Source organism: Elephas maximus, chromosome 22 (genome assembly GCF_024166365.1).
Source record: "Elephas maximus indicus isolate mEleMax1 chromosome 22, mEleMax1 primary haplotype, whole genome shotgun sequence".
Classification (NCBI taxonomy): domain Eukaryota; kingdom Metazoa; phylum Chordata; class Mammalia; order Proboscidea; family Elephantidae; genus Elephas; species Elephas maximus.
Genome location: NC_064840.1, coordinates 43,613,260 through 43,634,281, shown reverse-complemented (window position 1 = coordinate 43,634,281; position 21,022 = coordinate 43,613,260). Strand labels below are relative to the sequence as shown.

Below are 21,022 nucleotides of genomic sequence, written 5' to 3'. Positions count from 1 at the left end.
GAATGACAGAGCAAACTAGAGGCAATTTGGGATTAGAAAACTGTTTTCTTTCTGTCTACAGTACTACCTTGTTTTCATTAGGAAAGATAGCGTTGAAGATTAATGAGGTTGTGGAAGGCAGATGTGTTCTGCTAAGTGAAAGAAGGTTAGATGAGCAAAGTGTTTTCTTAAAGGAGAAAAAGATACTAGTGTTTACTGAGTACCTACTAAGTACCTAGCACTGTTTGAAGTACTTTACTCATATTACTCATTTAAGCCTTATGACAACCCTGTGAAGTTGCTAACACTATTCCTACTTCATAAATGAGGAAATCGAGCCTAAAAACACAATTTGCCACAGTCACTAAGAAGCAGATCTGAAAATCAAACATCAATCCATCTGACCTCCAAGTCCAGACTGATTCATTTTCTTCCTACTGTCAAGCTGAACTTGACAAATTCCTCTACAAATACTCCAGGAGTATCAGAGCAGAGGAATCTCAACTACAGTATGCCTGTTTCTTCTTTTTTTTTTTGTCTTCTAGAAGGTATATGTACCCACATTTTAAACTCTGAGTGCTAAAAACTGCCACAACAACTCACCCAGGGATATATTGATTCCCTAATGCTTGTAAGTTGTGAGAGGGTTATCATACTATCCAATGATTTATTCTTAATTACAACTGTGGCTTCTAATCTTACACACCACCCCCTCAAAAAAAAAAAAAAAAAAAAAGCCGGCATTAGACTAAAAATACTAGTGGCTGTGTTAGTCTCTTAAATGGGATAATTTGTTTTAAAATTTCCATAAAAACCTAAGTAGTGAAGTAAGTGTGGGAAAGTCAAAGACTCAAAAATTATATTGCGAGGGATTCTCCTTTTCCTACCCTCCAAAACAAATCTCCTTTTCAAGAGTAAACTGCAATGTCAACATTAGGAAGAAGAATAGCTATCTTCTTCCAAATAAATCTCCAGTAGTGTCAACTGAGGTAGGAAGTAATACAGCTGTCAAAAAGCAAGAGTAATAGTTTATTTTGGTATACTAACACTAAATCAAATGCTGCTAATGCAAATGAACTTCAAATGATTTAGGGGAATTTGTCAGATTCGCTATGAGTCGGAATCGACTCGATGGCACTGGGTTTGGTTTTGGTCAGATTCCTATGATCAATGAGTTTGAAAGATTTTAATTTACTGTTTTCCTTAGTTGATGGTCTTATTAGTAACTTAATTAAAAAAAAAAAAACTCCAAACCAACTCATAGCGACCCTATAGGACAGAGCAGAACTGCGCCATAGGGTTTCGAAGAAGCAACTGGTGGATTCGAACTGCTGACCTTCTGCTAATAATAATTCTAGGCAGTTAACCAAGAGCTACTTTGAGGCTGCCTGTGTAAGGTCCAAGCACAAGTCAAAAACGGGGGACTCATGCCTCAAATTCAGCCCACAAAGGTTATTTTGCTTGGATCATAAAGGATTTTTTAAAAAAATTTGAGTCAACATTTAAACACACACACACACACACAATCATATTTAAAACATCCTTATTTTGAGATTCTCTTTAAAAGAAAAAAAGGGGGGGGTGACTATTTGGCATGATGGGCTCACAATCCCACATGGCCAAAGTCTGCTGCAGCTGTGTGTCAGCTGCCCCTTTAAAGGGGCAAGGGCTCACCAGTCCACAATTTCCACCAGTCCACTACACTTCTTTACAATACCTCCCCCCGATTCCTGTAAACATCGCAGTTTGTGACCCCTACTTTACAGGAAATGGAGAAAGAGAAGGCAGAAACTAAAAAAAAGAAAGAATGACAAATGAAGGAAAGATAGCCCATATCGCTTGGGAAAAATTTCAATGAACTAGATGGCAAAGAACAGTGTTTCTCAGTGTAGTATGTCATGGTAGTTTGGGATACTAGATACCAATTGGCTTGTAAAAGACAAAAATTTAAAAGTGATAAATTCTAGGTCAATATTTCAAAGGAACTCTTTCATCTGATGTCAATTATAGAATACATAGCTCTTCAAATTCTTCTGCCACGTTTAATATTTATGTTGAGTTTATCCAGAAGAAAAAGAGGACCCAGCTTTCTTAGTTTGTCTCACTAACAGCTCAGCGTATCCTTTCCAACAATTAGACTTTTCCCTTTCTCTATTAATAACTATGGCTTACCTCGCATCATAGTATTTGACCAGGGTCAGAATGAAATATGGTCTTCTCCTATTTTTCAAGTAATTTTCCTTGCTCCTTTACCAAGCCAGCTCTCAACAGTTTCTGATTTTTGCCCAACAGGTGGCAAGAGAGCAAACTTAAGGCTTTATTTCAATTGTATGAAACAGTTGCCGTTGAGTTGATTCTGACTCAGTGACTCTATAGGACAGAGTAGAACTGCCCCATAGAGTTTCCAAGGAGTACTTGGTATATTCATACTGTCAACCTTTTGGTTAGCAGCCATAACACTTAACCACTATGCCACCAGGGTTTCCTTATTTCAACGGGTACTTTTTAAAGGGAGATTTCCTAAGGATCATATGAAATAACTTTCAGGTCTCTTCCCTAGCCTCTCCTTCTTCAAGTTTTATTCACCCTTTCCCCTAATATGTGATAACACTTCTTTTTTGAGCTAGTTATTTTATTGTACTTTACAAAGAATGGAAGCCAAAGGAAGATTGCCAAGGACTCTGCCCAAGGTCACAGAAGGGAAAAAAATAAGGACTTGGGACTCCCTGAGACTTGGCCCAGGGTTTGGAAGTCAGGAAATACTGACTTTCAACACCATTTCTCATGTGCCAAAATACTATAAAGGCTATAAATTTAAAAGGAGGAAGCAACAGAAGCCAAAGCATATGTGTTCCATGGGGAAAGAAAACAAAGTCCTAAGGTTTCTAGTGAAAGAGATACATACAGCTGGAGTCTTACATGGTCCACTAGGCACATAGAAGAGGAAAAGAAAAGGGGGAAGATGGTATAGCAATGGTTAAGAGACAAGGCGGCAGACAATGAGAACACAAAATAACGAGGGAAGGGGACCATGTACTACAGCTAATACAGCAGGTAAGGTCAAGAATGCCATTCAGGGAGGTGGAGCCAACATGGTGCTATAGACAGAAGCACCAGACCATCCCTCTACAGTAAAGACCTGAAAAACTAAGTAAAAAAGATACAAACATCATTCCTGGAACCCTAAGCATCCAATGAAGGCATAAAAAACTCTGTAGCACTGAATGGAATAAGAACCTGACACAGAACAGATAACAAGGAATGGAGGGCCCCTACCAGCTAACATGGCATGGATTCAGCATCTTGGACTATAGCCACCAAGGAAAACAGCCAGGGAGTACAGGGAAGCAAACTCACGGAGCTCCCAGCAGGAGACAGAGCACTCCGTTACCAGGGATATACGCTTTGCTACTCCTCACCCTTCTTCCCTGTACTTGGCTTCTGCCGCTTTCCAACAGGCCATGGTTGCTTGGCTGCAGAAACACCAGCTCACTGCTGCCAAGGTGCATGGGGTTCCCACCAAATCGGCCCCTTCAGTGCCATTTTTTTTGGGTGTTATTTTATTCTTTGGCTTTTTTTGTTGCTTCTCTCTCTTTTTCTTCCTTTGTTTCCTTTCTCCCACCCAGCTAGCCCCACATGCCGTCACTCCCCTTCTTGGTGGGCTGTGATTTTTTGGTTTGCTTTGTTCTTTTTCCTTTCTTTCTTTTTTCCTGTATCTTCTCTCCTTTCCTTTCTCCTGCCCATCCAGGCCTGTGTACCAACCTCGCCCCTTCTCAAGGGGCTCTGCTGCACTGCTCAGCTGGAGGGAAACTGCGCATGGCCTCTCCGGATCTGTGCCGCTGTCCCTGACCAGCTCCTTCAGCACCTATTTATTTTTTGTTTTCTTTTTTTGGTTGTTGTTGTTTCTTCTCTCTTTCCCTTCTCTTCTTTTCTTTCTCTCACCCACCTAGCCCCGTGCACTGGCCCCCCATTCTTGGTGGGTTGTGCCGTACTGCTTGGCCAGAGAGCCTCTGGCACACAGTCTCTCAGGGTATCCGCTGCCCCTATAGGACGGCTCCCTCAGTGCTACAGTTTTTATTTTTATCTTTCCCCTTCTCCCTTTTCCTTCTCCCTCCCACATAGGCCCTGTGCTGCCTCTGCCCCTTCCTGACAGGCCAGGCCGTGTCACTGGAAAGACTTTAGCTCGTCACTAGCCCAATTCTGCCCCGCCCCCAGTGGATGACTTCCCCAACACACACGCACACACACACACACACACACACACACACAATTATTGGTTTGTTGGTTGGTTTCTATATTCTTTCCCCTGTCCTTTCCTTTCTCCCATCCACCAAGCCCTGTGCACTGACCACACCCCTTCTCGACAGGCCAAGTCGCACTGCTCAACCAGAGAGCCACCAGCACGCTACCTTGCAGGATCTGCCCTACCCTCAAGCACCAAATCCTACCACATCAACATTTTTACTTTCTTCTTTCACTTTTGTTTCCCTCTCTTCTTTCTTTCACCCACTTAGCTCTGCACATCACATCCTCTCCCTTCCCTTCTGTCCATTTGCAGCATGCTCCAAGCACCGTGCACCTGAACGGCACTGACCCAGCCCCCGGACCCTGCCTTGCAAAGTTCAACAGCCCTGCCTGGTCAGCCCCAGTTTGTGACACAAACTACCCATCCCTGCCCGCCCACTCCCACTGGAACAGCCCCATTGCTGAGTGACCGGCTATGCCCATCTGGACAAGGTGGTGAGAAGGATCACGCCCACAGATAAGCAAGCAACATGCTCAGCTCATCTGCCCAGACATAACCAAAAAACAAAAGAGATGGATGAAACAAACAAATCAACAATCAATAAACAAAGAAAATAATTCCTGAACATCCTGGAGATAGCAGACAATATCAAAACACACACAAAAAACAGGACAGCGTGGTTCCAGAAAGCAACCAAAATAAAACACCAGAAGACTTTCCAGTAGAAGAAAAGGTATTGGAACTACCTGATAGGGAACTCAAAACTCTAATATTAGGGTTCTCCAAGAGATAAAGGAAAATATAGACAAAAATAAGGAAAAAATAGGCAAAATCATGGAAAATACCGGCAAAACCATGGAAAACACAGACAAAGCAATGAAAGAATTCAGGAAAATAATACAGGAACAAAGCATCAAAATAAATACACAACTAGAAATCATAAAAAACAGCACTTAGAAATTCAAAAGATACAAAACAAGATTTCAGAACTGGACAGTGCAATAGAAGGTTTTAGGAGCAAATCTGAAATAACAGAAGACATATCAGTGAAACTGAAATCCTTGGAAACCACTTTGTTTGAGGAGACATCAGAGAAAAGTATGAAGAAACCCTGAGAACGATGTGGGATACAATCAAAAGCAAAAACATGCATGTGATTGCAGTTCCAGAACAGGGGGGAAAAACGGAAAACACAGAGAGGATCACTGAAGATTTGCTGACAGAAAACTTCCCTAATATTACGAGGATGAAAAGGTGATCATCCAAGAAACTCAGTGAATCCCATATATAGGATAGATGCCAAAAGAAAACCACAAAGACATTGTAACCACACTCACTAAAACCAAAGACAAAGAAAGAATCCAAAAAGCAGCTCGAAAAAAAAGAGAAGTTACATACAAAGAGGAAACAATAAGACTAAGCTCTGATTACTCGGCAGAAACTATGTAGGCAAGAAGACAATGGGGTGACATATATAAAATACTGAAAGGAAAAAACTTACAACCATAAATAATATATCCTGAAAAACTCTCACTAAAACATGCTGGTGAAATTAGGACATTTCCAGACAAACAGAAATTAAGGGAATATGTAAAAACCAAACCAAATTTACAAGAATTATTAGAGTGAGTCCTTTGGTTACAGAACTAAAAACAGCAGACAACAATCTGAATCTGAGACACAAGACATCAGCCAGATAACAACCTAAATAATGAACTCTCAAGGATAAAACAAAACTAAAAGATTTACAACAGGGAACCAGAGGTCAATCCATAAATGACAACATCAGGACAATAAAAGAGGGAATATATGATGTAGGTATAGAACTTTCAAATGGGGAGGAAGTCAAGGCGATATCAAGTAATAAAAGACTGGTTTAAACTTAGGAAGATGGGGTAAATTTCAGAGTAATCACAAAGAAAATTAACAAACCTGCTCATCAAAATAAAGAAAACATAAAATCTACGAAAAAGAAACAAACAAAAAAACCCACAGACAAAAGGGATTCAACACGGAAGAATAAGAGGAACAAAGAAACATCGGCACTACAAATGACAGCAATCAACTCACACCTATCAATAATCAAACTGAACATAAATGGCTTAAATGTGCCCATAAAGAGACAGAGAGTGACAGAATGAATACAAAAGCAAGACCTATCAATATGCTGTCTAAAGAGAAATTGACAGTTCCACAATAAGAGTAGGAGATCTCAACCCACCAGTCTCAGTAAAGGAAAGAACATCTAGAAAGAAACTCAACAAATATATAGAATCAACAATCAACCAGCTTGATCTCATAGACATATACAGAACACTTCAACCCACACAGCGAAGTATGCATTCTTTTCCAACACACATGAAACATCCTCCAGGATAGACCACATCTTAGACCACAAAGCAACCCTCGACGAAATCCAAAACACTGAAATAATACAAAGGGTCTTCTCTGATCAAAATGCCATTAAATTAGAAATTAATAAAGGAAGAGCAAGACAAGAAAAAATTGAATACATGGAAATTGACTAACACCTTGCTTAGAAACCACTGGGTAATAGAAGAAATCGACGATGGATTAAAAAAATTCCTAAAATCAAACAAGAATGAAAACACATCATATCAAAACCTTTGGGACACAGCAAAGACAGTGCTCAGAGGTCAATTTATAGCATTAGATGCACATGTCAAAAAAGAAAAGGACAAAATCAAAACATTGGCCACACAACTAGAACAAATAGAGAACAGCCAAAGAAGGCCACAGCCACCAGAAGAAAGGAAACAATAAAGATCAGGGCAGAAATAAATGAAACAGAACAGAAAAACAATAGAAGAATCAACAAAACTAAAAGTTACTTCTTTGAAAAGATTAACAGAACTGACAAACCACTGGACACATTGACAAAACAAAAACAGGAGAGGATGCAAATAACCCAAGTGAGAATGAACGTGGGGACATTACAACAGATCCAAGTGAAATAAAAAGGATTGTAACACAGTACCATGAAAAACTATACTCCAATGAATTTGATAACCTAGAGGAAATGAACAAATTTCTAGAAACACACTACCTATCTAAACTAACACAAATTGAGGTAGAAAATCTTAACAGACCCATGACAAGAGAAGAGATTGAAAAGGTAATAAAAAAAACTCCCAACAAAAAAAGCCCTGGTCCAGATGGCTTCACTAGAGAATTCTACCAAACATTCAGAGAAGAGCTTGCACCAGTACTATTCAAAGTATTTCAGAACAAAAAAAAGGGAATGGAGACTTATAAATTCATTCTATGAAGCTAGCATAACCCTGATACCAAAACCATGCAAAGACATCACAAAAAAATTACAGACCAATATCTCTTATAAATATAGATGCAAAAATTCTCAACAAAATTCTAGCCAAGAGAATTCACCATCATATTAAAAAAATAATACACCACAGCCAAGTGGGATTCATACCAGGTATGCAAGGATGGTTCGACATTAGAAAATCAATGTAATGCACCACATAAATAAAACAAAAGAATCTTACAATCATCTCAATTGACACAGAAAATGCATTTACTAAAATCCAAAACCCATTCCTGACAAAAACTCTCAACAAAATTGGTAAAGCTGGGAAATTCCTCAACATAATTTTTTTTTTTATACAGAAAGCAGGAAACCTTGGTGGCATAGTGGTTAAGAGCTACAGCTGCTAACCAAAAGGCTGGCAGTTTGAATCCACCAGGTGCTCCTTGGAAACTCTATGGGGCAGTTCTACTCTGTCCTACAGGGTCGCTATGAGTTGGAATTGACTTGACAGCAATGGGTTTATACAAAACCAACAGCCAACATCATTCTTAATGGAGAGAGGCTGAAAACATCACCCCTGAGAACAGGAACCAGACAAGGATGCCCTATATCACTACTTTTATTTAACACTGTGCTGGAAGTCCTAGTTAGAGCAATACGGAAAGAAAAAGAAATCAAGAACATCCAAATTGGTAGGAAGAAGTAAAGCTATCCCTATTTGTGGATAATACTATACACAGAGAACCCAAAGAACTCCACACACACACACACACACACACACACACACACACACACACACACACACACACACACACACAAAACTACTGGAATAGAAAGATTCAGCAGAGTAGCGAGATACAAGAGAAACATGGAAAATCAGTTGGATTCCTATATACCAATAAAGAGAACTACAAAAAGAAAAACAGGAAAGCAATACCATTTATAATAGCCTCTAAAAAAATAAAATACTTAGGATATATCTAACCAGGGACGTAAAAGAACTATACAAAGAAAACTACAGAATACTACTGCCAAAAGAGATGTACATAAATGGAAAAACATACCATGCTCACGGATAGGTAGACTCAACACTGTGAAAATGCCAATTTACCCAAAGCAATCTACGAATACAATGCAATTTCAATCCAAATACCAATAGCATTCTTTAACAAAATGGAAAAACTAATCATTAACTTCATATAGAAAGGAAAGAGGTCTCAGATAAGTAAAGCACTATTGAAGAAAAAGAATAAAGTAGGAGGACTCGCACTACCTGACTTTAGAACCTACTATACAGCTATGATAGTTATAACAGCCTGGTACTAGTACAAGGACAGACACTGACCGATGGAACAGAATCAAGAACCCAGATGCAAATCTATCCGCCTATGGTCACCTGATCTTAGACACAGGCCCAAAGTCCATTATATGGGGAAAAGACAGTCTTTTTAACAAATGGAGCTGGCAAAACTGGATGTCCATCTGTGAAAATATGAAACAGGACCCATACCTCATACCATACACAAAAGCTAATTCTAAATAGATCAAAGACCTAAATTATAAACTGAAAAACCATAAAGATCATAGAAAAAAAATTGGGTCAATGCTTGAGGCCCTAATACATGGCATCAACAGGATATAAACCATAACTAACAATCGCAAACACCAGAAGATAAGCTAGATAACTGGGATCTTCTAAAAATTAAACACTTATGCTCATTAAAAGATTCACCAAAAGAGTGAAAAGAGAACCTACAGAATGGGAAAAAATGTTTGGTTATGACACATCTGACAAAGGTCTAATCTCTAAAATTTACAGGAAAATCCAACACTTCTACAAAAAAAAAACAAACAAATAATCCAATTAAAAAATGGTCAAAGGATATGAATAAACACTCTACCAAAGAAGAAATTCAGGAGGGCTAACAGACACATGAGGAAACATTCGCAATCACTAGCCACTAGAGAAATGCAAATCAAAACTACAATGAGATACCATCTCACCTGGACATTACTGGCACAAACCAAAAAAAAAAAAAAAAAAAAACAAAACTGAAAATAACAAATGTTGGACAGGCTGCAGGGAGATTGGAACTCTCATACATTGCTCGTGGGAATGTAAAACGGTACAATCATTTTGCAAAATGATATGGCGCTTCCTTAAAAAGCTAGAAATAAAAACGTGACTCAAGGAGCACACGAGCCCAGGGGCAAGGACCAGAAGGCAGGAGGGGACAGGAAGGCTGGTAATAGGGAACCCAAGGTCGAGACGGGAGAGTGTTGACATGTTGTGGGGCTCTCAACCAATGTCAGAAAACAATACGTGTACTGTTTAATGGGAAGCTCGGTTGTTCTGTAAACCTTCATCTAAAGTACAAAAAAAAGCTAGAAATAGAAATACCATATGATCCAGCAATCCTACTCCTAGGAATAAATCCTAGAGAAATAAGAGCCGCCACATGAATAGGCATATGCACATCTATGTTCACTGCAGCATTATTCACAATAACAAAAAGATGGAGACAACTTAAGTGCCCATCAACAGGTGAATGCTTAAGCAAACTATGGTACATACACACAATGGAATACAATGCAACAATAAAGAACAATGACAAATCTCCAAAACATCTTACAACATGGATAAATCTGGAGGGCCTTATGCTGAGTGAAATAAGTCAATCACAAATGGACAAATACGTATGAGACCATTATTATAAAAACAAAAGAACAGGTTTATACACCGACAGAAACAATCTTTGATGGTTATGAGAGAGGTGAGGGGTGGGGAGGGTAAAACACTAACTAGACGATATAGAAGTGGTAACTTTGGTGAGGACGAGAAGGTAGGAGGGGACAGGAAAGCTGCTAATTGAGAACTCAAGGTCAAGAAGGGGAGAGTGTTGACCTGTTGTGGGGTTGGCAATCAATGTCACAAAACAATAATCAGACTAATTGTTTAATGAGAAACTAATTTGCTTTGTAAACCTTCATCTACAATAATGAAAAACAAAAAATAAAAAAGAATGCTATTCATATAATACAGAAGACTGAGATACATGCATGTCCAGAAAATCTTAATGTGAAATCATACGTACACTATATCCCAAAACAAGAAAATAGAAACATAGATAAGATCTATAAAACAAAAAAAAATGTGCACAGATAAGAATACTTCTCCCTTCACATGGTAGGAGGTTCACACACATGCTATAAGTGTATGCACAAGAGGGAGCCCAGCATAGATTAGCTAAACTGTCTGGATTTGAATCCAGATCCTGTCACTTACTGATGGGTAACCTTGTTACTTATCCTCTCTGTGCCTGTTTTCTCTTCTGTAAAATGGGAACTTTAAAGGATTGCTGTTGTTAGATGTTGTCAAGTCGGTTCTGACTAATAGCGACCGCATGTACAACAGAAAGAAACACAGCCCAGTCTTGTGCCATCCTCACAATTGTTGCTATGTTTGAGCCCATTGTTGCGGCCAATGTGTCAATCCATCTTGTTGAGGGTCTTCCTCTCTTTCCCTGACCCTCTTCTTTACCAAGCATGATATCCTTCTCCAGGGAACTGATAACACGTCCAAAGTACACGAGACAAAGTCTCGCTCGCTTCTAAGAGCATTCTGGCTGACCTACTCCCAAGACATATTTGCGTGCCTCTGGCCATCCATGGTATATTCAGTATTGTTCACCAACACCACAACTCAAATGCATCAATTCTTCTTCGGTCTTCCTTATTCATTGTCCAGCTTTCGCATGCATATGAGCCAACTGAAAATACCATGGCTTAGGTCAGGTGCACCTTTAGTTCTCAAAGTGACATCCTTGCTTTTTAACACTTTAAAGAGGTCTTTTGCAGCAGATTTGCCAGATGCAATGTGTTGTTTGATTTCTTGACTGCTGCTTCCATGAGCGTTGAAGGACTAGACGCATTAAATGAATAAAACACTTACAGTAGTACCTGGCACACAGTGAGTGCCACATAAATTAAGCAAAATAAATAACATATTTGCAAAGAAGTGCATAGAGGAGACTCATATGCTCACAACTCTGAAGCATTTACAGCAGAAAAAACCCATATTCTTCTAGCTACATAAACATATTCTTGTACGATGAAGATTCACAAAATCTAAGACATTCTAAAGTTTAGATAAGGAGATGGCTAACACATCACTGATCTTGTTGGAAAGAGGTCAGGGCAAGATAGCTGGAAGAACTTGGACTTCAGCAGGACTGTATGGACCATACACTATCTGAGAAGTCAAAGGATGTTTTTAATCCAGACTCTCAATGCTAAAACCTGAAGGCTGGGACTATTATGGTGTCTGGGAGGTGAAGACAGCAGTTGCTGGGGTTATAGGGACCCCAGTATATTTAGAATGACTGGTGTCCTAAGTTACCAATTTCAATAAGAAAGCATGGAAGTGAAATGAAGCTGTCTATAATTCTGTTTACTTTGCCTATTACAAACTGGTTTCTGATTCTAGCACTCTGCTGAAACTCATCTGTCTGGGGTTGTTAATGATTTCCTAATTTCCATAGCCAATGGCCTCATCTCCAGCCTACCTGATATTACCTGACTACCTTGTATTTCCTTGGCTACTAGGCTATCATACTCAGCTCTCCTCTCACCTTCCTAATTACTTCTTTCCCGGCCTCTTGTTTACAATTCTTACCAATTCTTCTTAATTCTCTCTCAGAAATTTATTTTAAGCTAGACTGCTCCTCTTCATCCTTGTTACTACTGCTTTAACTCAGGCCTTTGTGATCTCCCTGGGCTTGTGAAACAGATGCACTCCCGGTCTTGCTGTCACCATGTCTCTGTACTCCTGTCCATCCCCCATGCTGCTTCCAGAATTATTTTCTCCAAAACAAATATGATCCTGTCATTCTCCTTCTTATAAATCTACTGAAGAACTTCTCGTTCTCTATAATATGAAACCTAAACTTCACACATTAGATTCTTCTTTATCTTACTCCAACTTACCCCTTAATTTTATCTTTTACCTATCCACCTGCCCTAATCCAAACTGAACTTCTCACTGTTCCCTGAATGTACTATGTTCTATGATACTCTGCCTGGACCACTCTACCCATCTTTTTTTCAATCTAGAAAAGTCCTTTTTTTTTTTCCTCCAAGACCCACCTTAATTATTATTTCCTAAGGAATGTCTTCCTCAGCTTCCTTCAGCAGAGAGAATTCTTTTTCCAAATGCCTGCAGCACTGTGGTCAGACATCTCTTATAATACATGCCATGTGGGATTGTAATTCACCCGTTTGTCTGACTTTCCATTAAACTTTGAGCACCTCAAAGATAAAGCTACCATTCTACTAAAAAAAAAAGCTAGTATCTAATAATTCCTATACCCATCACATAGTTGCCTCCCAAAAAATGCTGGTTGAATCAAATGTAACCCTTTCATAAAATAGGGAAAAGAAAATCTTCAGTTATACCATAAAATAAGAAAACAAATGAGACTACTGTGGAAAGTATAAGGCCCTACCGACAACAGAAAAAGAGAGGAATATTCCTCACCGCTGTACATCCTTATTCTTCCACAAGGAGGCAGACTGAGCCTTTGGCACTCTTTCAATAAAATTCACCAGCTCTTCCATAAGGAGCCTGAGTTTAAACAAAAAAGTGATGAACATCCATAAAAATATTAGAAAAACAAAATGCTGTAACACAGTAGTCAGGAGAAATGGACTTGCCACTCCCCAATACCTTCTTCCTCTCTGCTGCATATAAATGTTGGCACCATTTTACACACAAAGTTAACCAAAACTCTAGCCTTCTCATTGAATTTCCATGCTAAAAATTGTAAACTGAAATGATTTAAATTCACCTTTAAAACAAGCCTGGTGTGTATCTAGTCTTTAAACACTGAAATATAGAAGCCTATGGTTTAACACTCAGAGATCTCTGCCTTTATTACTAAAAATACAAAAGGAGAAAAAGTTAAATGACTGTGAAGTGCCTGATTCTGGTGGCAGCGGCAGCAGGGGTATGGGTAGTGGCTGCTTTTTAAATGAAAATATTAAATGGTCACTTTAAACCGATAAATTTTCTTGACGTATTTTAGCAATTAGCAAAATTTATGTGAAGAATACTCTTAGCACTAATCCTAAGAACTTAAGTAAAGAATGTGCAAAAGAATGGGCTCTGAAGATCACAAGATGAATTAACCATGGAGTCAGATTGGGGAGATCCCAAGAAACGCCTCACTCTATTTGATCAATGGTACACATAATATGGGGAATACACTGGACAGAGAACTGTTATAAATCCTTCATGGCTAAAGGATGGCTAAAGGATGGCCAAGGGCTAGAAACAGAATTTCAGCATTTTGAATTTATAATCTAGTATACCAAAAACCCACTGCTGTTGAGTTGATTCTGATTCATAGCGACCCTATAGGACAGAGTAGAACTGCCCGATGGAGTTTCCAAGGAGCGCCTGGCGGATTTGAACTGCTGACCTCTTGGTTAGTAGCTGTAGCACTTAACCACTATGCCACCAGGGTTTCCCATAATCTAGTATAGATAATTCATATTGAATAAATCCTCTCGGAGTAAATGTGTGCATCTGGCAAGCCATTAGTTTATTTCCATTTGAATATTGAACAACTTAATTTTTTTTTCCATTTGTTTATTTAGTCCTAATACTATCTCCTCCTCCAACCAGAATTCCAAGAGTTGGGACCCAAGCTCATTACCACTCTGTAGTTTTTGTAAGAATAGTCCATTATGTCCATCTTCATGCTTTAAAATTTTTGGACTACGGTCCAATGTTTGTAGCTTATCCTCTCATTAAAACCGATCTATTACCTTGAGTGTTTTATTACTTTCTTATAATGGCCCTTCCTCAGATCCCTGTTTTTCTGTACATACTGCAGGCAGTATGGCTTGACATAGAAATAAGTAAATATTTTGTTTCATTTCTAGTAATTCTATCTTGCTAGACATCTGCAAGACACCAGAACCCAAACTCAGGAGTCTATGGATTCCTAGTTCCCATATTTTAGGTCCTGATAGTTTCAACTTATGCCATACCTATCAATTTATTTCAAAACAATTCTTTTCCCTGGGGTAGTCTTCTTCATATCAAGGGGGTAATTTTGCAAGCAAAGTAATATACTTTCTTCCTCTTTTCCTAAATATGCTATGTTCCTTTTTACTGAAGCTCTTTGCTGTGCATTGCTGTGGCCTCCCCTAATGGGGATGATATGCACAGGAGAGCTCTCTCTAGAAACTCTTTACATAAAAAGAACAGAAAAAAAGATTAACAAACCCTAGAGAATTCAGCTGAACGTTTCTTTATCTAGAGAGTTGCCTACGCATGCCTATTCTCTGGATCAGTTGCTCAGAAGGAAATAACAATCGATCCTGGCATAACATCTGATTAAAGTTACCAATGAAAGAAAGGAGCTTTCCAGCAACATTCTAATAGGCTAAGAATAAATATTCTCACCTGCCAATCTGAAGGGTGGGCTCTGTAGCATATACGGTGCCTGTGAAACCAGTGTGCTCGGTGATGTAGGGCAATGCCATCATACAATGATAGTTAGAGATGAGGATCACATCTACCGTAGACATATCTATTAACTCAGTCTGAAAAGAAAGGGGAGGGAATGATACATATCTGTTTCAGGCACATAGATTAACATGAGGTAACTGAAAAATGATGTTGCCAAATGCAGAAAAGTAGCTTTTGTACTACAGAATAATGATGCCTTTCCCGCAATACTTCTATTCTCTCATTTTAGGATATTTGCTAATACTGACATTAAGTAGGAAGACAGGATAGCAAACAATGAGAATGTAGCCAGTCTACCAGCAGCATTCTGATTTTACTAAACACAGCTCTGAGTTAGACACATGAGGAAAAATGACAACAGGATGTCTTAGCAGCTGCTGCCTGGCAAGTGAAACCAGGTAGCCTGAAGTAGAGAGAACAATATAAGCTATAAGGCCATACTACAATGTAATGCACCATTGCTGCAGATTAATGAGAAACAGGCGAAGACGCACGCAGAAACCAGCTCTTCAAATGTCAAATGTGGGAGGCAACTTTTGACTACTACTTTTAAGTATATATATATATATATATATATGGACAGAGTCATGAAAGGAGTATATGCTCATATTCTAGCCTAATCTTAAACCCAAGTCCACCCTTTTACTCTATTATTTATTTATTTATTTTTAAAACTGTGATTTAGGTGCAAGTTTAAAGAGTAAATTAGTTTCTCATTAAACAGTTAACACCCAGATTGTTTTGTGACATTGGTTCCATTCCCGCAATGTGTCAAGACTCTCACCTATTCCATCCCAGTTTCCCTATTTACATTCGTCCAGTTTTGCTGTCCCTTCCTGCCTTCTCATCTTTGCTTTTGGGCTGCTGTGCCCATTTGTCTCATAGTCATGATTTAACTATGAAGTACGTCTGTCACATGTGTTATTGTTGGCCCTATTGACCTGTCTAATCTTTGGCTGAAGGGTGAACCTAAAGAGTGACTTCAGTACTGAGTTAAAAGGTTGTCCGGGAATCATACACTTGGGATTTCTTTAGTCTCTGTCAGACCAGCAAGCCTGTTCTTTTTATTTTTATTTTTGTGAATTTGAATTTTGTTCTATATTTTTTTCCAGCTCTGCCCAGGACCCCCTATTGTGATCCCTGCCAGAGGAGTTGATGGTGGTAACCAGGCACCATCTAGTTGTTCTGGGCTCAGTCTAGCGTAGGCTTTGGTAGTCGTGGTTCATTAGTCCTTTGGATTAAGTTTTCCCTTATGTCTCTGCTCTTATTCATTCTCCTTTGCTCCAGCTGGGATGGGACCAGTAGGTGCATCTTACTTAGATGGCTGCCTGCAGGTTTTTAAGACTCCAGTTGCCACTCATCCACAAATGGATGCAATGTTGGAAGGGCTCACTTGTCTATGTTGGATGTAAAACATTTTCTTTACAGACCATGTTATGTCAGTTGAGCTAGATGCCCCTCAGACCACAGTCTCCAGCCCTCAGCCCAGTAGCTCTGTCTCTCAGGGCATTTGGATGTGTCTGCGAAGCTTCTATGACTTTTCCCTGGTGTCTTACTCCATTGTTCAAACCAAAACCAAACCCGGTGCCATTGAGTCGATTTCGACTCATAGCGACCCTATAGGACAGAGTAGAACTGCCCCATAGAGTTTCCAAGGAGCACCTGGTGGATTCGAACTGCCAACCCTTTGGTTAGCAGCTGTAGCACTTAACCACTATGCCACCAGGGTTTCTACTCCATTGTTAAGGTAATGTAAAAAGGGAAAAGACAGGTTAGCAGTTGAGGAACAATGGTACTCACATTTGGTAAATTTATTAAAAATTTTTATTGCTGAATTAATAGAATGGAATGTCTTCCCCATATGTTTAAGGCCTACAGTCTTTTATAGCCAAAGTACAACCTTGAGTATATCCCAACTGAATTTAGAGACCATCTCAAGAACAGATTAGATGCATTGAAAACCAATAACTGAAGACCAGATAAGCTGTGGAATGACATCAAGGACATAACACATGGAGAGAGCAAAAGGTCACTAAAAAGGCAGGAAAGAAAGAAAAGACCAAAATGGATATCAGAAGAGACTGAAACTTTCCCTTGAACACAGAGTAGATAAAGCGAATGGAGAAAATGACAACGTAAAAGAACTGAACAGAAGATTTCAAAGGGCAGATTGAGAAGACAAAGTATTATAATGAAATGTACAAAGATCTGGGGTTAGAAAACCAAAAGGGAAGAACGTGCTCAGAGTTCCTCAAGCTGAAAGAACTGAAGAGAAAATTCAAGCCTCGACTTGCAATACTGAAGGATTCTATGGGCAAAATACTGAATGACACAGGGAGCATCAAAAGAAGATGGAAGGAATACACAGAGTCACTGTACCAAAAAGAATTGGTTGATGTGCAACTATTTTAGGAGGTAGCACAAGAATGGATGGTACTGAAAGAAGTCCAAGCAGCAGTGAAAGCACTGGTGACAAACAAGGCTCCAGATGTGATGGGATACCAGTTGAGATGTTTCAACAAATGGATGCAATGTTGGAAGGGCTCACTTGTCTATGTCAAGAAATTTGGAAGACAGCTTCCTGGCCAACCAACTGGAAGGGATCCATATCTGTGCCCAATCTAAAGAAAGGTGATCCAACAGAATGCAGAAATCATCAAATATCATTAATATCACACACAAGTAAAATTCTGTTGACGATAATTCAAAAATGGTTGCAGCTGTACATCCACAGGGAACTGCCAGAAATTCAAGCCAGATTCGGAAGAGGACATGGAATGATGGATATCGTTACTGATGTCAGATGGATCATGGCTGCCAGCAGAGAATACCAGAAAGATGTTTACCTGTGTTTTACTGACTATGCAAATGTGTTTAACTGTGTGGATCATAACAAATTACGGATAACATTAGGAAGAATGGGAATTTCAGAACACTTAATTGTGCTCACACAGAACCTGTACATAGACCAAGAGTCAGTCATTCAAACAGAACAGACTCATTATAGGCAGATTCCACAACCTTATTTGCTTAAAGTAAAGAAGACTTGAAACACTGATGAAGATCAAAGGCTACAGCCTTCAGTATGAATTATACCTAAACATTAAGAAAACAAAAATCCTCACAACTAGACCAATAAACAATATCATGAAAAACAAAAAGATTGAAGTTGTCAGAAATTTCGTTTTACCTGGAACCACAATCAACACCCATGGAAACAGCAGTCGAGAAGCCAAAGAACATATTGCACCGGGCAAATGTGCTGCAAAAAACCTCTTCAAAGTGTTAAAAAGCAAAGATGTCACTTTGAGAACTAAGGTGCGCCTAACCCAACCTACGGTATTTTCAGTTGCCTCATATGCATGAGAAAGCTGGACAATGAATAAGGAAGAATTGATGTCTCTGAATTATGATGTTGACGAAGGATACTGAATATACCACGACTGCCGGAAGAACAAATATATCTGTCTTGGAAGAACTACAGCCAGGATTCCCTTTAGAAGCAAGAATGGCGGGACTTTGTCTTACATACTTTGGACATGTTATCAGGAGGGACTAATTCCTGGAGAGGGACATCATGCTTGGTAAAGCGATGGTCAGCAAAAAACAGGAAGCCCCTCAACGAGACAGACAGACACAATGGCTGCAAGAATGGGCTCAAACATCGCAATAACACCTAACAATAACAAGAATACGTTTTTAAAAATTTATTTTAATTTTTATTGTGCTTTAAGTGAAAGTTTACAAATCAAGTCAGACTCATACAAAAATTTATAAACACCTTGCTATATACTCCTAATTGCTCTCCCCCTAATGAGACAGCACACTCCTTCCCTCCACTCTCTCTTTTTGTGTCCATTCGGCCAGCTTCTGACCCCCTCTACCCTCTTATTTCTCCTTCAGACGGGAGATGCCAACATAGTCTCATGTGTATACCTGATCCAAGAAGCTCATTCTTCACCAATATTATTGTCTATCCCATAGTCTAGTCCAATCCCTGTCTGAAGAGTTGGCTTTGGGAATGGTTCCTCTCCTGGGCTAACAGAAGGTCTGGGGACTATGACCTCCAGGGTCCTTCTAGTCTCAGGCAGACCACTATGTCTGTTCTTTTTATGAGAATTTGGGGTCTGCATCCCACTGCTCTCCTGCTCCCTCAGTGGTTCTCTGTTGTGTTCCCTGTCAGGGCAGTCATCGGTTGTGGCTGGGCACCATCTAGTTCTTCTGGTCTCAGGCTGATGTAGTCTCTGGTTTATGTGGCCTTTCTGTCTGAGGCTCATATTACCTTGTGTCCTTGGTATTCTTCATTCTCCTTTTCTCCAGGTGGGTTGAGACCAATTGCTGCATCTTAGATGGCTGCTTGCTAACGTTTAAGACCCCAGATGCCACTCTTCAAAGTGGGATGCAGAATGTTTTCTTAATAGATTTTATTATGCCAATTGACTTCGATGTCCCCTGAAACCATGGTCCCCAACTCCCCACCTCTGTTACGCTGGCCTTCAAAGCGTTCAGTTTATTCAGGAAACTTCTTTGCTTTTGGTTTAGTCCAGTTGTGCTGACCTCCCCTGTATTGTGTGTTGTCTTTCCCGTCACCTAAAATAGTTCTTATCTACTATCTAATTAGTGAAAACTCCTCTCCTTCCCTCCCTCCCCTCTCTCGTAACCATCAAAGAATATTTTCTTCTCTGTCTAAACTATTTCTCAAGTTCTTATAATAGTGGCCCTATACAACATTTGTCCTTTTGCAGCTGACTAATTTCACTCAGCATACTGCCTTCCAGATTCTTCCACGTTATGAAACATTTCACAGATTCATCATTGTTCTTTATTGATGCGTAGTATTCCATTGTGTGAATATACCCTAATTTATCCATTCATCCGTTGATGGGCACCTTTGGTTGCTTCTGTCTTTTTGCTATTGTAAACAGTGCTGCAAAGAACATGGGTGTGCATATATCTGTTTGTGTAAAGGCTCTTAATTTCCCTAGATATATTCCAAGGAGTAGGATTGCAGGATTGTATGGTAGTTCTATTTCTGTTTTTTTAAGGAAGCGTCAAATTGATTTCCAAAGTGTTTGTACCATTCTACATTCCTCCCAGCAGTGTATAAGTGTTCCAGTCTCTCCACCACCTCTCCAACATTTATTATTTTGTGTTTTTTGGATTAATGCCAGCCTTGTTGGAGTGAGATGGAATCTCATTGAAGTTTTGCTTTGCATTTCTCTAATGGCTAATGATCGTGAGCATTTTCTCATGTATCCGTTAGCTACTTGAATGTCTTCTGTAATGAAGTGTCTGTTCATATCCTTGTCCCATTTTTTATTTGTCTTTTTGTAGTTGAGTTTTTGCAGCATCATGTAGATTTAAGAGATCTGACGCTGATCAGAAATATTGTCGCTAAAAACTTCTTCTCAGTCTGTAGGTAATCTTTACTCTTTTGGTGAAGTCTTTGGATGAGCATAGGTGTTTGACTTTTTGGGGCTCCCAGTTATCTAGTTTCTCTTCTGTATCGTTAGTAATGTTTTGTATACTGTTTATGCCATGTATTCTGGTGGTGTAGTGGTTAAGCGCTATGGCTGCTAACCAAAGGGTCAGCAGTTCGAATCCTCCAGGCGCTCCTTGGAAACTCTATGGGGCAGTTCTACTCTGTCCTATAGGGTTGCTATGAGTCGGAATTGACTCGACAGCACTGGGTTCTGGGTTTTAATGTTGTCCCTATTTTTTCTTCCATGATCTTTATCTTTTTAGATTTTATATTTAGGTCTTTGATCCATTTTGACTTCATTTTTGTGCATGGTGTGAGGTGCGGGCCTTGTTTCATTTTTTTGCAGATGGATATCCAGTTATGCCAGCACCATTTGTTCAAAAGACTGTCTTTAACTATTTTTCCCTATTTAACTGACTTTGGGCCTTTGTCAAATATTTGCTGCTTACATGTGGATGGATTTATGTCTGGATTCTCAATTCTGTTCCA

The 21,022-nt window shown here is 39.4% G+C and overlaps 1 protein-coding gene across 2 annotated transcripts in view; it reads right to left on the bottom strand.

Annotated features, from left to right (window-relative positions):
* The window catches only part of INTS9 (integrator complex subunit 9), a 153,932-nt gene that overhangs the window by 82,616 nt on the left and 50,294 nt on the right, over nt 1-21,022 (bottom strand). For both annotated transcript variants that reach the window (XM_049865687.1, XM_049865688.1), the window contains 2 exons: nt 14,986-15,125; nt 13,051-13,137 (listed from right to left, as the gene is read on the bottom strand). In XM_049865687.1, coding sequence (XP_049721644.1) covers nt 13,051-13,137; nt 14,986-15,125 — 227 coding nt within the window. The remainder of the gene's footprint in view (nt 1-13,050; nt 13,138-14,985; nt 15,126-21,022) is intronic.